The 14,236-nt window shown below is 36.7% G+C and overlaps 1 protein-coding gene across 1 annotated transcript; it reads right to left on the minus strand.

Annotated features, from left to right (window-relative positions):
- Window positions 1–1,279: 1,279 nt before the first annotated feature.
- LOC146138183 (uncharacterized) lies at window positions 1,280–13,215 on the minus strand. Its single transcript, XM_083394530.1, has 7 exons — window positions 13,100–13,215; window positions 5,931–6,146; window positions 5,015–5,191; window positions 4,700–4,704; window positions 3,680–3,813; window positions 2,955–3,113; window positions 1,280–1,594 (listed from the first exon to the last, which is right to left on the minus strand). The coding sequence occupies exons 1-7, from the start codon at window positions 13,213–13,215 to the stop codon at window positions 1,280–1,282; spliced, it is 1,122 nt and encodes a 373-aa protein (XP_083250656.1).
- Window positions 13,216–14,236: the final 1,021 nt, after the last annotated feature.

Consider the following 14,236-nt stretch of genomic DNA (forward strand, 5'->3'; position numbering starts at 1 on the left):
GCTACTTACATATAACACACCACAAAAGTTGCAACTTGGTCATCAAAGGAAAAGCAGCGCAGAAAAAGTACAGTTTTGTGAAAAACAAACACACCAACTGGATTAAATTGCTTTGCGAGCCTTATTTTGCCCGGATCTGTTTGACGGCATGCACACTACACAGGGCGGAAAGGTTTGCATAAGCGGGTTAAAACAAAACTGGTATGTCAAGTAAAAATAACGAGCAAATTATAATTTGTTTTAATTCCATTAACCCGCCCGTGTGTTTGTCATTATCTTAAAAACGCTAGCCTAATTTTAAAGACACAACCAACCATTAAGCTACTGCATTTTTGAACGTGCGGTTATTACAACTTCTGCAAAGCAACAACATAAATCAGTAATTCCTAATATGTGTAAAACATTTAACTAAACTGATACATCCACAGGGGCTTCAAAGTTCAGGTTTACAATGCCACGAGTTTGTCTTTCCATTCCAGAGTTGCAGCACATGAATTGGTTACAATCGTTTGAAACGCAAGGAAGTAGACAACTTTGTTGTGTTTTGTCGGTATCCGATACGCCGCTGAAATAACGTGACGTATTGGTTAAAGGGTAAAAGTCACAGTTTTCTTCCAAGAAAATTATTTTCTTTAAAAAATTAGTTGTGTTTACAAAGCAGACGATTAAATCCAACTTTTTTTGCAAAAATGTTTACTGTTTTAAAGCCAATGTTTGTTAAACAAGTAATGTGAAAACGTACTAGATCCAAGTCAAGTCAGTTGGGTAATAACTTAGATCGAAGCAAAAATTTAGTTGAACAAACACCAAGTCGTATACAGGTTAAGGCATTGCATCAATATTAAACTTCCAACTGACTGAACTGATTACATTACGCAAATTCGAGTAAACAAATTCAAGTAAACACCAAAAACGAAACATAAAGCAGGAATGCGTTTTACGTATTATAGCTTGCGAAACCTTGTCAAACTATTGACAATTTAAAAAAAAGTATTTTACCCGCAAGTCCTATAGTTAAATGTCATTTAAAAAACAACTCAAGTGTATTTGAGGCTTATAAGTCATTGCAACACTGCTTCATGCACTACCGGTATATAAATGTTGACAACATTTTTTTTAGTTAACTGATTTTAAATAAAATCAGACTTTACCCAAAAATATGACCAAGTATATTTCGAACAATTATATTAGCCCTAACTGTTTTAACAAAAAACATTTCGTAAAAATACTGAGTAAAGCGCAACGCTTTTATCGCAATCTTAACTATTTTTAACAACCCTCACCAAAGCAATTCAGGGGAAAGAATCACATTCTGGATTACTGTTCCCTCGTCTGCAGCCTCAAGGTAGTTCTGTGTTGGGGAGTTATAGACCTGTGTTTTAGGAATGATTTCGCTTGCGTTCGGACCAGAACAACACAGCTCTGGTTGCAAGGTCACAGAGTGTATTCCGATTTCGTGAAACAGCTGACCGAGTAGTTTCGCTACAGTCATGAAATCGTGATGCCCGTGCATCACGATGTGCGCTGACGCGACGGTTTTGCCGGCCGATAGTTGCCAAATGTGGAGGTCGTGTATAGACCTCACTCCGTCAACCTTGAAAAACCGACAGGTATTTAAATTATAAACCGAGGAATTGCTGTATCACTCACTAAATTTACCGATCATATACATCCCCGAAATTTTATTATGGCCCACGACGTACTTTACTGCATGGGCAATTATGTTACAACAGGGGCCGTGGACCCTTGTTTGCACAATGTACTAACAATTTGGTTTTGAATTGCGAGCACATTGTTTCGCAGATGTGGACATTCAAAAACGTACACGTCAAAATGTTCTCACATTTTTTTTTCTGGTGTGCCCATGCCAGAATTTGCACATTTTGTCAGATGTGGAATATGAGCATTTTGAAATAAAATATTAAGTGTTTGTAAGCATAGGTTTTGTTTGGAGTTCAGTCGAGTCCCGAGTCCTATCGTGTGCTTGCGCACAGCAAGTTTGGAGTCGGGGCCACACACTTTAAAATTATAAAGGTGGAATAAAATATAATAATAGCTACAGTCATGAAATGTGCGCCGACGTTACGGTTTAGCCTGCCGATAGTTCCCAATTGTGGACGTCGTAAATAGACCTCATTCCGTCAAGTTAAAAAACCTGACAAGTATTTAAATTGACATAAAGTCCAAAGTCAAGTCCTTTGTCCAATCGACTCAAGTGAAAAGTCATTTAAAAACTGTGACTTAAGTGCACTTTTTTACGTCAAATCATTCTGCAGTATCCTCCCATAGTTTGCAACCTTAGCCAAATAAAAATGTGATTCAAAAAGCACGCTGTTTCCAATTAAAGCCCCACCTCCAAAACAGTGACATAAAAAACTCATTAGCCTATATAATTAAACTTAATCTGAACTAAAGGGCTTAGTTCGTTTAATGGCAAATAAAACGTAATTATGCACAGTTTTAAGTACCTGCTTGTAAATGGGCTTTGGAAAAGAAATATGCAAATGACTATTGCGGTATTGAAGTACACTTTTCCAGCTTTGACATGTATATTGGTGAACAAGATGTCAACCAAAAAGTAGAGTTATTTAGACCAGAGGTCACCAACCGACCCGAGCTAGATACAGCCCGCCGATTTAATTCTTTCGCTCCGCGGCATATTTCCAAATTATTCTAAAACACGAGTTTTGATACTTTTTAATCACAATGTTCGCCTAATACAAAACGAAGCTAATTCTTGATGATAAAGCCCAGGATAAATTTAGATAAACGTTACTTTCCTTCGTTTTATAACAAACACGCTAAGGCGAAAAGAAAGTTTTAGCCCCGCGATCCCCAATCACACCCAGCCCGCGACCGCCAGTCATTGGAGTTATTCGGCCCTTTATAAACAAAATTGGGATTCCCAGAGTTTCAGATTAAAAAAAAAAACAGTTTATTGACAGGTAACCCACTTTTTCTATCTTTTTAATTACATCACCAGGCTTGATGCTGTCTGGAGGATTTTGCAGCAAAATTTTTGATGATTGTTTCAAAAGCGGCAATGTAGTGCTGATTATGATGATCGCGATTACAATGCTCATTACTGGGTCACAGTAATATCTCCAATCATCCTGCAAAGATTTGTAGTAGTTTTTATCACAATAATATTATCAGGTATATTGTTGCTGTCAGGCAATTTATCAAATATAAAATTGCTCATCCGACAAATATTTGTGTTATATGTGCAACGTTCATAGGCGTATCCAGGGAGGGGCCTAAGGGGCTATGGCTCCCAAAAAAATATATAAATATATTTTTGTTATTACGTTTGCTATACATTAATGTAGTTTTATTACTTTAAGACAGTTTTTGCTCTTTGGATGATTTTTAAGTGTTGCGTTAACTCTCAGCCAGTTGCTGCTCGAAACGGTTTGCTAACATTGTTATTTGTGTTCGTTACGGCAGTTAATACAATGACAAAAGATAAACAAAAAAGTTCAAACTTTTTGCCCCCCCCCCCAAACTTTTCGGCTGGCTACGCCACTGCCAACGTTCCGTTGACCAATTTGGGTAATCTTTTTCAGTGTAATTTGTCCTTGTATTTTCCTTGTATCCAACCGAATCAAACATCACATAAAATTTAAATCGACCATCTATGTTTTGCCAACAGTCAATTAAACTTTAGCTCAAAACAAACCTTTACAAAGTAAACGATAAGAGCACTTGCAATGACAACCACGGAGCCCAGAGCGTCGCCGAGAACATGTAAAAATACGCCTCGCATGTTCATCTGCGAACCGGAGGTACCTTGGAGCTTTACTGTTTCGGTTTCTGTGTAATACATGTTTTAAAATTTTAGCTACGTATTAAAAATCTCACAGTTCTATTTTTAAAAGAACCATATTTTAGCAAAACAATTGTTATTTTCTTTAAGGATAAAAATTTAAAACAAGCGAAAAACTCTTTCTTTAAAATGCTTAAATTCCTACCCTAAAACATCCTAAATATGCACACATATATTTCATCGCAACTTTCGTTTAGTGCACAATAACGAAATAGATATAGCGCAGTAGCCAGTAATCCCAGGGTAATGTAAAGTAAAGTTGCGTTCAGTGGAGAAGGGGGGTGCGAGCATTTTTGCCCACTATGCGCACAATTTGATTTAACTCTACATCCCTAACTTTTCTCCAATAACTCTACCTTCCTAACTTTTCTTTTCCAAATCTTCTCCTAATATTCCACTCTACCTCTTCTCCTTTAACTCTTGTCCGCTAACTATTCAACTTTTTGTCCCTGACTCTTCTTCGCTAACTCTTCCCACAACTCTGTTTCCGACTTTTTTTCTCGGACACTTCGTCTTACTTCTTCCCCTAATGTTCTTCCAACTCTTCTTGAAACTATTCCTTAAATTTTTCCATCAACTCTTTATCCAACTCTTCCTCCAACTCTGACTCAGACTCCAATTCTTTCTTTGACTCCTTCAATTTTAACTCTTTCACCAACTCTTCCTCCAGCTCTTCCAACAACTATTCGTTTAACTCTTCGTCCAACTCTGACTCAGACTTCTTCTCCAAACTCCAACTGTAACACTAACTAGTAATACGCGAACATTTTTAAAAGCAGTTAAAAATGTGCGCACATTTAAAAAAAAAGTTCGCGCCTTTTTTGCACATTTTGGTGTGCATATTTTTGCGCACATTTTGCAAAACAACGCCACGTCCCCTGTTGGTCCAGTGGAAGCCCAAGCGGAGCGATAGTGTTTAACATGGCGATGGTTTGTCATACCCAATACTTTTAGGTTTGTAAAAACGACAAGCGGGATATTTAAAGGTTCTGTAGCTACTACTCAAACGTTGCTTACCCTAAAAAAATAAAGCATACTTTTTACGTCCATAAGAATGACAGGAATCGAAAGCTATTTAAAAGAGCCTATGGTAAACAAGTTCTTTTGCCGTTCTTGTATTGTTTACCACACATTAGTTCAAAGCAATTTTTACCTTTTGATAAAGAGGAACATTCCGCCGTCCTGTACGTATCATTAGAAAATTTACGTTCATTGTCTTGTTCGTGATGACCTGGCCCATGACTGTGATCATGTCCGTGAGCGTGTTGGTGAAAGATAAACAGTCCGATAACATTTATTACGAGACCCGCGCTACCGACACCAAGAACCAGTAAAGGTTGACTGATTTCCTCGATGTCGACCAACCTGGTAAAAAAGTAACAAGCAACGTGACGCCGTACATTCATTTTCAATTATACAAAATACAATTGTCCTATTTTTTAGAATCATTAGCCTGGCAGGGTTCGCTAAACCTTTTGGGCCGCGCCGCCCTTGACACGAATTCATCGAAACTTGCACCCCGTCTTGAACTAATATGTTTCGTAGCCACGAAACTTAAGTGCTTTCACCACTACTTTATAATTATAAAAAAATAACATTGTTTAAAATATGTTCTGCGGTTTTCTTTTATCTAAGTTTTCGTAGCAATGAAATTATGTAAACCGTCATTTATATCACATTAAAGATGTTTATTATGTCATAATTACGTGTTGTATTAAAATGAGTCCCAAGTTGTTCGCATAATAATATCCATTGCCATTCAAAAATATATAATTTCACACATCGCACCATCTACCATATTGTACATCGCTTCTTTTGACAGCATATATTTTCTTTTTTCAAACGTGCTAAAACGTGAATATTTTTGCGTTTTTAGTGAAGTTGACAAAAAAACATAGTTTAAGCCTTGGGATTGACCTGATTTTTGCGTTATTAGTTATCGCAGTTAAAACATGCAAATAATTGTTCTGCAATTCCGTATAAAAACTTACAATGAAAAAAAATTGGAATCATTAGCCTACAATTAAAACAAGTAATAATTGCTAATATAAGGTGTAATTAAACCGTAATGTTAGCCAATTTGTATCTGCCTATATGATTTTACCTTTGTATCGCTTCGATTAAAATGTTAAGGCAAAGGGCAAGTAGAAAAATAGCATTCGCTAAAGCACCCAAGACTTCGGCCCGCACCCAGCCGTAAGTGTTGAACTCGCTGGTTTTAGTGGAATAGATTACGGCCACCAGGGCCACCACTAGACTGATTGCATCGGATAACATGTGAAAGCTATCAGCTACCAGGGCGACCGAATTCGTAACGTACCTAAAATATGAAAGGAAACAAAGTTAAAAACGTTTCGTACGAAACTATGGAAATTTGATAATAACGATGAAGATATAATAAGTTTAACAGATTATATTATGATATAAAACCATTTCACAAATGAATGATTTAATTATGATTGTTAGTCAGCAAAAAAAATGTATATATTATCTTACATTAACATGATTCAAGTTATATTGAGCAATAGTAATATATTGTTGGGCCTACATCGCGGGAGAGCTTTTATACCCTGATCTTGGTTTCCCTAAATATTTTAATCTTTATATACTCTGTAGCATACATTTTGAGAAAATAAAGGCTGTCTTGTTTGTAAGAAGTAATTGCCACAGCCCGGGACATATCACTTTCTTAATGTTTATAATTATGAATTATACCATACTAAATACCATACCAGGCGTTGCCGAGGTTAACCAGTTTCAATACCGGTACTATATACAAGAGTTATACTATACCTCATAAACTTGGTTTAAAAATGCAACTGGACCTACTGACGCTTTATGTTAAATAACTACCTGTGAAATAAACGAAATATGATGATTCAATCAGCTGCAAGGAGTAATATTCAAAGTGAAAGTTAAGCGTACATTTTAAAGAGAAAGTCTAGTTTAAAATAATTACAATTTTTATATTTTCTCACCGCGTGGCTTCACGTTTGGTAAATAGAAATTTTATATAATGAGATTTGTTTGCAGTGCGTTTCGCAGTGATCGGAAAACTTGTCGGCTAACCTACACGAAGTCGCTTCTAGTCATTATATGCTAGTGGTCGTTGCGCCAGCAATAAAATTGGCTTTCGCTGTGCAAATCCTTGTTTACCAAGGCTTGCATTTACTTATGTTTAACATACTGATTGATCTTGGTTAAACATTTAGGCAGTGTAGTGTTGTAATACAGAAATTTTTAGCAGTTTGAATTCCATTGGTTTTTTAAACTAGTGGTTCGCAATCTTTGTTGGCTTGTGGCACCCTACATAAGTGATAAATAGTTCGCGGCACCCATGCTCGTATTTTTGCTTAGTGGTTAACTGTAACATTTAGAATAAACGAGATTAAAACAGCCCATTAACTGTGCAACAAGGATTAAGAAAATTTTTAATTTTTGGCAATTTTTTTGAATAAACGAGATTAAAACAGCACATTAACTGTGCAACAAGGATTAAAAATTTTTTTAATTTTTGGCAATTTTATCTTACATAAAAAATTGTATCACGAAGCCTATCAATAGAGCAAAATTTAAATATTTTTTTTTCGTTAAAAATTGCACCCTAGGGCCTAGAGTGCTGCGGCACCCCGGTTGAGAACTACTGGTTTAGACTTTTAAGCAGGGGTTCTTAACCTTCTTTCCCTTATTACCCATTTCTGTCCAGATCAAAGTTTTATTATCCCAAATCTAATTTTATTTATTTTGCTATTTCGCCACCAGGTTGGAAAGTTTGGCCTGCGCGGGGGATTTATCCCCGCGCAGTAGCACTTTCAGCCGCGGTCACAACCGCGAATTTTATAGAAAATGTGTTCAGCCGCGCAAATCTGACTCGAGCAAACGCGCAAAACTTCAGCCGCGCCAACTTCTGTATGAAACTTAACAAGCACAAAAAAGATTGGCGGGCCGCATACTGAAGTTGCATAACATTTTTTAACGCTAGTTTATAAGACGTATATAATATAATGCATCATATAGAATCACTTGCGAAACGCTAAAAACGCACAGTTCGGCGATTTGGTCACGCATCAGTGGACAACGGTCACGTGTTTAGTGACGTCAAATTAGGCAATTTCGAGTAATATTGCATATTAAATGCTATACTATCCAACTTTTTAAATATTTACCTGCGCACTGCGCCCGCACACCAACCAAAAATTGCGCAGTGATTCAAGTATTCTATGAACGCTGTAAGTTTAATATAAATTCGCAATTTACAACTTTCGGTAGCCTGATGGTTTAGTTTCAGCCGCGCAAGTTCAAGTCGAAATTTTATTTTCAGCCGCGCATTTTTTCAGCTGCAAAAAATCTCCCCCGCGCAATATCCAAAGTTTCCAATCTGGTAATTCGCCATACTAAAAATATAAAAAAAACAGCGTTATTTATCGAAATATAGCTCGCTCGTCGCAACAGTAACTCTAAATGTACACTTAGAAACTTCGCTAAGAATACCTTCAAAAATATACGCTAACAACAACGCAGCTCACAAGCTTTGTTATAAAACAGCTGTAACTAAACTGATTATGAAAAAATAGTTAGGCTAGCGGGTACAAGAAAAATCTTACTATTCTGTCACAAACAAATAAAATACGTAAAACCAGCGACAAAAATGATCACTATGACGAAACAATTCTAAAGAGGATAAAATATCACTGTGCTTGTGAAGTAATAAAGCAAATTTAACCCTTACAGGTGTGACATTGTTTGTTACATCTACAATTCTAAATATTCTGGTTCAGCTTATTACCCACCTGCTGTCATGAAATTACCCACATGTGGGTAATTACCCACAGGTTAAGAACCACAGTTTTAGAGGGAGCCTTGTAAACGTAGCAAAAAATAATAATATTGCTCCTTTGTTGTTGCTGGATTCAATGATGACAATAATCAGAATTCTATATCCCAGTGGCTTGTATGGCTTACGCCTTTTACGGCACCTCTCAAAAATATTAAATAGATTTACAGCACCCCGACTGGAATTTTTGTTGAGCATTTTACTTGAATGTCACTATAAATGGAACTCGAACAACACAATCAACTTAAAACATGTGAAAATGGCATTTGATATAATGGTCTCTAACCGTGACACAAATACTTTTATCAAGAAGCTTACCAATTAAGCAAAAATCGGATTCTTGAAAATTCTCAAATACCTATCGGCACCCTTGAGCATTAGAAATGGCACACCAGGGCGCCGCGGCACCCCGGTTGAGAACCACTGGTCTAACCTAACAAACAAAACAAATATTAAAAGTTACCTTACTCTAAGAGAGCGTTTGGCACTGTATTCGCCAAAAAACTAATACACCTTTAAATTTAGATTTTCAGAAAAATTATATACAGTCGCTTATTAGTCGAAAGCAAGACACCTTTAACTAGTACAGGGTTTCTTAAAGTGAGGGGCACTAAGGAGTCACCGAGAAAAAAAACTTTCCTAATATAGATTAGTATTAGGTTTTGAAAACACGAATATAGCCTACTTTTAAAAAAATACATTTTACTGTGACCGACATATATTATTTTATTCCAATCATTTAATCCTCAGTGATAAAAAAAACTTTAACCCAGTATTTTATATTCAGTTACAGACTACAGTGTCCCGAATGTGAAACAACACTTACTATAGGCTACCGGTGCATATGCTGAACCAGGGGTAAGGGGCGTTAGTTCATATCTCCCAAACTATGTTTTTGCCACATTTTACCATATAAACGTAATTCATTTGAGCCAGAACGGACCGTGTACGTTATGTGTATATGTTGTGTCGTATAAACTGATATCCTAAGAATCGCCATTTTGTTGCACATTAGAACACTGGTTCGCCCGAGAACTGCAGTTTTAAAAAAAGGGGTTGCTTTATGACTTCACGTTTCTTTAAACGCCCAGGAATACTAAAACAGGATTTATCGTAGTCAATGCTCGGGACCCGGGGTACTAAGGCGGAGATAAAGATAACATAAAAAAGTAAATTTCATTACAAGTGAACTTAAATTTGTCGTGCTATGTTGCTCGTGGGACTAAAAATATTAAAGACGAACTCCCCATATTGGACGTTTTTTTACCTAAATATATCACCTAATGATTTATGTAATTTGTACAAATTATTTCGTCTGCAACTTTTCTAAAACAGTTCATAATTGTGACATAACAAACAACTTAATGTGTTATAGATGCTGATTTACATGATTACATTGCCAAACCAATGTTTGGCTAAAGAAAGCCACAGATAACAAACATATTTTGCATAATTTTACAGTTCAATATTCAAGCGCCATATTTCAGTAAGCGATGTTTTATTGATATTAACACAACGCACGTATACTCGTATAGTGCATATTCTAGGCTACAATAAAAGTAGCGGTGTAAGAACTAGGGCTTTGTGGCTCCGAAACATAACATTCGAAAAAGCGGGCAAGAGTTAAATTGAGTCAAGAGGGACACGGCCTTAAACGTTTAAGAACCCCTAAACTAGTTGCAAGTGAAATACCGTACTTCCATTTTAATAGTTCGTTCCATATCAGTTGATAGTCCCGACATTTTTATTCGTTATTATTAAAGCCGCTAAAAATATTATTTGCATTTTGCTGACACATTGGTAATATCAGAAACATTATTTTATGAGGTGAAAAAAGTAATTTAATTGAAAAATATGGGGGCCCCATAGTAGAACTTGCATCAGGACCCTAAGTTACGAACCTACTATTGCCTCTAGCCCCAAACAAGGGCAAACCTCCCAGCATGGTAAAACAGCCGCGGCCAAACATCAATACCGACACGGCCGATGCCAGACAGCCGGCGCCTAATCTGGCAAAACTATTTCTTCGGTTTTCGGTGTATTTAGAATTTAGATCAACTAGGTCTTATTATGAAGATTTAGGATTTATTCCATCGTAGACATTAATATACGCATTTGGCTTTATTAAGTTTGTCTTAAACTGTAGAATAATTTGGCAATTTAGCTTTACATATTGTTGCTTTGTTGCAGGGGCTGATCTGAGCTGTAGCGTTGGGGGCCTTGGCTGTTTTTCGACTCGCTCCACTTCTAAGCCTGGGTAGCTCATTTGGTAGAGCGACGATCCCGGTATGGCCGGATTCGGTTAGTCTGCGATGCCCCCCGGTATACTACTGATACGTAAGCCATAATCGTTGGTCAAAAAGCAGCTTCAGACGGGCTAGATCTCTTGGTAAACATTTATGTGTTTATCAGACATTTATCGGGTATAAGACTAACTAGTCCAAGTATTATGTTTAAATCTGTGGGGGAAATTTAGCGACAACTATCTGTGATCGGCCGCTTTGTTGTCGACTTTTTGGCGTCTTAATTTGCCGTAGGGGAGCCGCTGTTTTGGCACCGGATTTGTTTGCCCCTGTTAGGCCTTAGGGGTGAGATACAAAATTAGGTTAGGGTTGAAGTTATTAGGGGAGTTAGTGATAAGGGGGTGAACCCTATTCTGGCGCCACTTCCGTAATTTGCAGCATTGTGGTGTAGCCCAGGGGTCGGCAACCTTTGGTATACAGTGTGAAGGTTTATGAATAATTTTAAAATATCCACAACTCGCGTGCCGAACATTTTTCTGTTTGTAAATAATAAAACTCAAAGTTTAAAAACCAGAGTAAAACAGGATCAGACAGTTTTTTAAAAAGGAATATATATTGCGCCTATACTGGCATCGTCAGTTCCTATAAGTAAAGTAAAAGTTTTACTTGTTTTACTAAAAGTTTTACTAGTTTTGCTTTACTTATAGGAACTGACGATGCCAGTATAGGCGCAATATATATTCCTTTTTAAAAAAATGTCTGATTCTGTTTTACTCTGGTTTTTAAACTTCGAGTTTTATTATTTATATACGCGTCAGCGGAACAGTGATCGACAAGCAGAAACCTGCTGCCAATGGTTTTGGATTCCATAAAGATACGCCCTTCTATATATATTTTTCTGTTTGGTTTTGCACTGGCAACCACGGCTACGGAGTCGGTTAGAAACAACGCGAGTCCGACTCCGGCCAAATGTGCGATTTCATCGAGTCCCGAGTCCGGCTCAGACTCTACAGCCAATATTTCACCCTTTTACGTAACTAAAATAAGACGGGTATTCACCAATCCACTCATGGGGGTCATGAAAAATATGCCACCATATGCTATTCCACCCTAACCATTTACAGTTTGGTATTTTACACTAAATCCATAAGTTTAATTCTGTAAAGATACTATAGAAACGAACTGTCACGAACACAATACTGTGCCCGCTATTTTGCCGACCCCTAAGTGTTAACTATCAGTTTCGCTTTTAGCTTGGTTTCGCAGTCGCACAAAAACACACGTGCTTACTTTTAATGTAGATTGACCTGCTTTAACGCAGTAAACATCCCGCTAATTTTAGGGCATTGTGACATAATACGAACGATTAGTCGTAAACGCCAAGTTTAAGGCCCACAAAAAATAATGTTAAATACAACAGTTAAGACGCCAATTTGTGATACGAACACTGCCGAATCATTTGGCGTGCCCTGAAAAATCATCTCGCGTGCCACTTTTTGGACTTTATAGTACGTCACAATGATGCAAGTGTTGTGCCCATAACTGTTTAAATACATAGGCTACAACCAAGTCTCAAACTTAAAGACCAGTTGTACGTGAAAAACTTCAATAGAACCACGTATAGCAAATATGATATCAATAAGACAGCAGCAAATTGCTCATTAAATTGAAGTTTACATTCTTTGCTTTTAAGCTGCATACTTTTGTCGTAATTATATTTTGGGTTAGTTTTGATTTTTGAAGGTCCACTGGTCCGCAAAACTTGTTTTCAAATTTTACCAATCCGTAAACTAAAAAGGTTGCGAACCACTGTTCTAGTTTAAATGGTGATTCGCACAAGTATTTAGTTGGTTAAGCAGTTTTAGGAATAACCTTGATCTATTTATGCTAATTTGGGCTTTTCTAGTCGCTGTTATGTGCGCTGCTTTATCATTATATAGGATTTTTTACTAGTATTTTTATCTTGACATTTTTGCAAGCGTAAAATTCTTATTTTTTTAATATATCAAGATTAGGCCTATACCTCATTATATTCCGGAGCAAATAAACCCTTTCCTGATTTTCAAGCCGCCAAAATAATCACTTAGGTGAATTATCCAACACTACGTTAAGATATCTTACATATCAAGAACGTTTCGTTAAAATTATAAATAGTCTTAATATATTTAACCACAAGTATATACTGTATTGGCTTACCCAACAACAATTTCGGCAATAAAGAATCCCGTTGTTAAAAATAACATACAAATTAAACGAGGCTCATTTCCAAATTTACTTCCAAAGGCACAACAAGAACAGCATGCCATTGCCATGGTTATACGACTATGCCTTGTGCTCTAAACAAAGTAGAAATTTTCTTTTAAACCAGCCAGAAATTTTCATTCTTATCAATCCTTAACAAGAGAGTACGGATTGAAGTGTAAAAGAATGTTTGGTTAAGCACGTGTGCAAATTGAAGGGCCGTGTGCAAGCTTTAGTGAAAAATTGAGATAGTTGTGCACCAGTGCATGCTCATGCACGTTCAACAAACGGACTCGCCTGGCTGTGTGTGCCGTTTATGTTCCTGGCGCAAACACTGTGGGCACACATATGGGTGTTCATAAAACTTTCTTTGTGTTTAGTCAATTATTAATTGCTATCAGCGGTTTCACACACATCGTTAAATATTCAATGGACAATGAATCCAGGGTAGTTAAAAACGATAAATGGCTTCCATGACCAATAATGGAATTTGCTTTTTCTAGTCCCTGACCTCTTCAGACAAGGTTACCCTATGGTCTTCGCATTTTTTTTTTAAATATCGAAAATCAAAATTAAAACTGTTCATTCATGGTGTTATCACGTAACACTTAGTCATGCTCTGTGCTTAACAAAGTCTTACATTCGTCATCTTATATCTCATAATAAAAATTAGGAAAAAAAAGTAATCCAGATAAACTGAATTACCTATATTATATTGTTGGCTTCGTTTAAAAATAAGTTTAAAGGATAATTTATATTTCTACGCCATATAAGGACGCAACCATGTGTGAATTATATTTATACACTTTTTTTAAAATAACAAAAAGCCTAGACCTCGAAAAAGGATTACAGTAAATTTATGTTACCTTACGCGGCCCAACACTGAAAACACTTACCAATCCTTTATCTTTACCAACAACCGACTCCCACCCATAGCATGTGGTGTGACTGTGATATATTTCAATTATCAGTATCTGGGCTATTACGAATGTAATTTCCTTTGCTGGCTGCTGTCCCCGCTGTTCATGTTTTTGTAGTAGGCTTAAATATTAAGGGCTTTAAAAGCCGTTACGTACGGTAGCCGTTTAATAA

This window comes from Ascidiella aspersa, chromosome 7, assembly GCF_963924565.1.
Source record: "Ascidiella aspersa chromosome 7, kaAscAspe10.2, whole genome shotgun sequence".
Classification (NCBI taxonomy): Eukaryota; Metazoa; Chordata; class Ascidiacea; order Phlebobranchia; family Ascidiidae; genus Ascidiella; species Ascidiella aspersa.

Bases quoted from the DNA above. Each gene is read 5' to 3' on its own strand.
- LOC146138183 (XM_083394530.1), bottom strand. From the start codon at position 13,215: ATGGCAATGGCATGCTGTTCTTGTTGTGCCTTTGGAAGTAAATTTGGA. The intron at 6,147-13,099 runs GTAAGCCAATAC...TTCATATTTTAG, and splicing joins ATTGCCGAAATTGTTGTTGG to GTACGTTACGAATTCGGTCG. The intron at 5,192-5,930 runs GTAAAATCATAT...CTTTTTTACCAG, and splicing joins TTAATCGAAGCGATACAAAG to GTTGGTCGACATCGAGGAAA.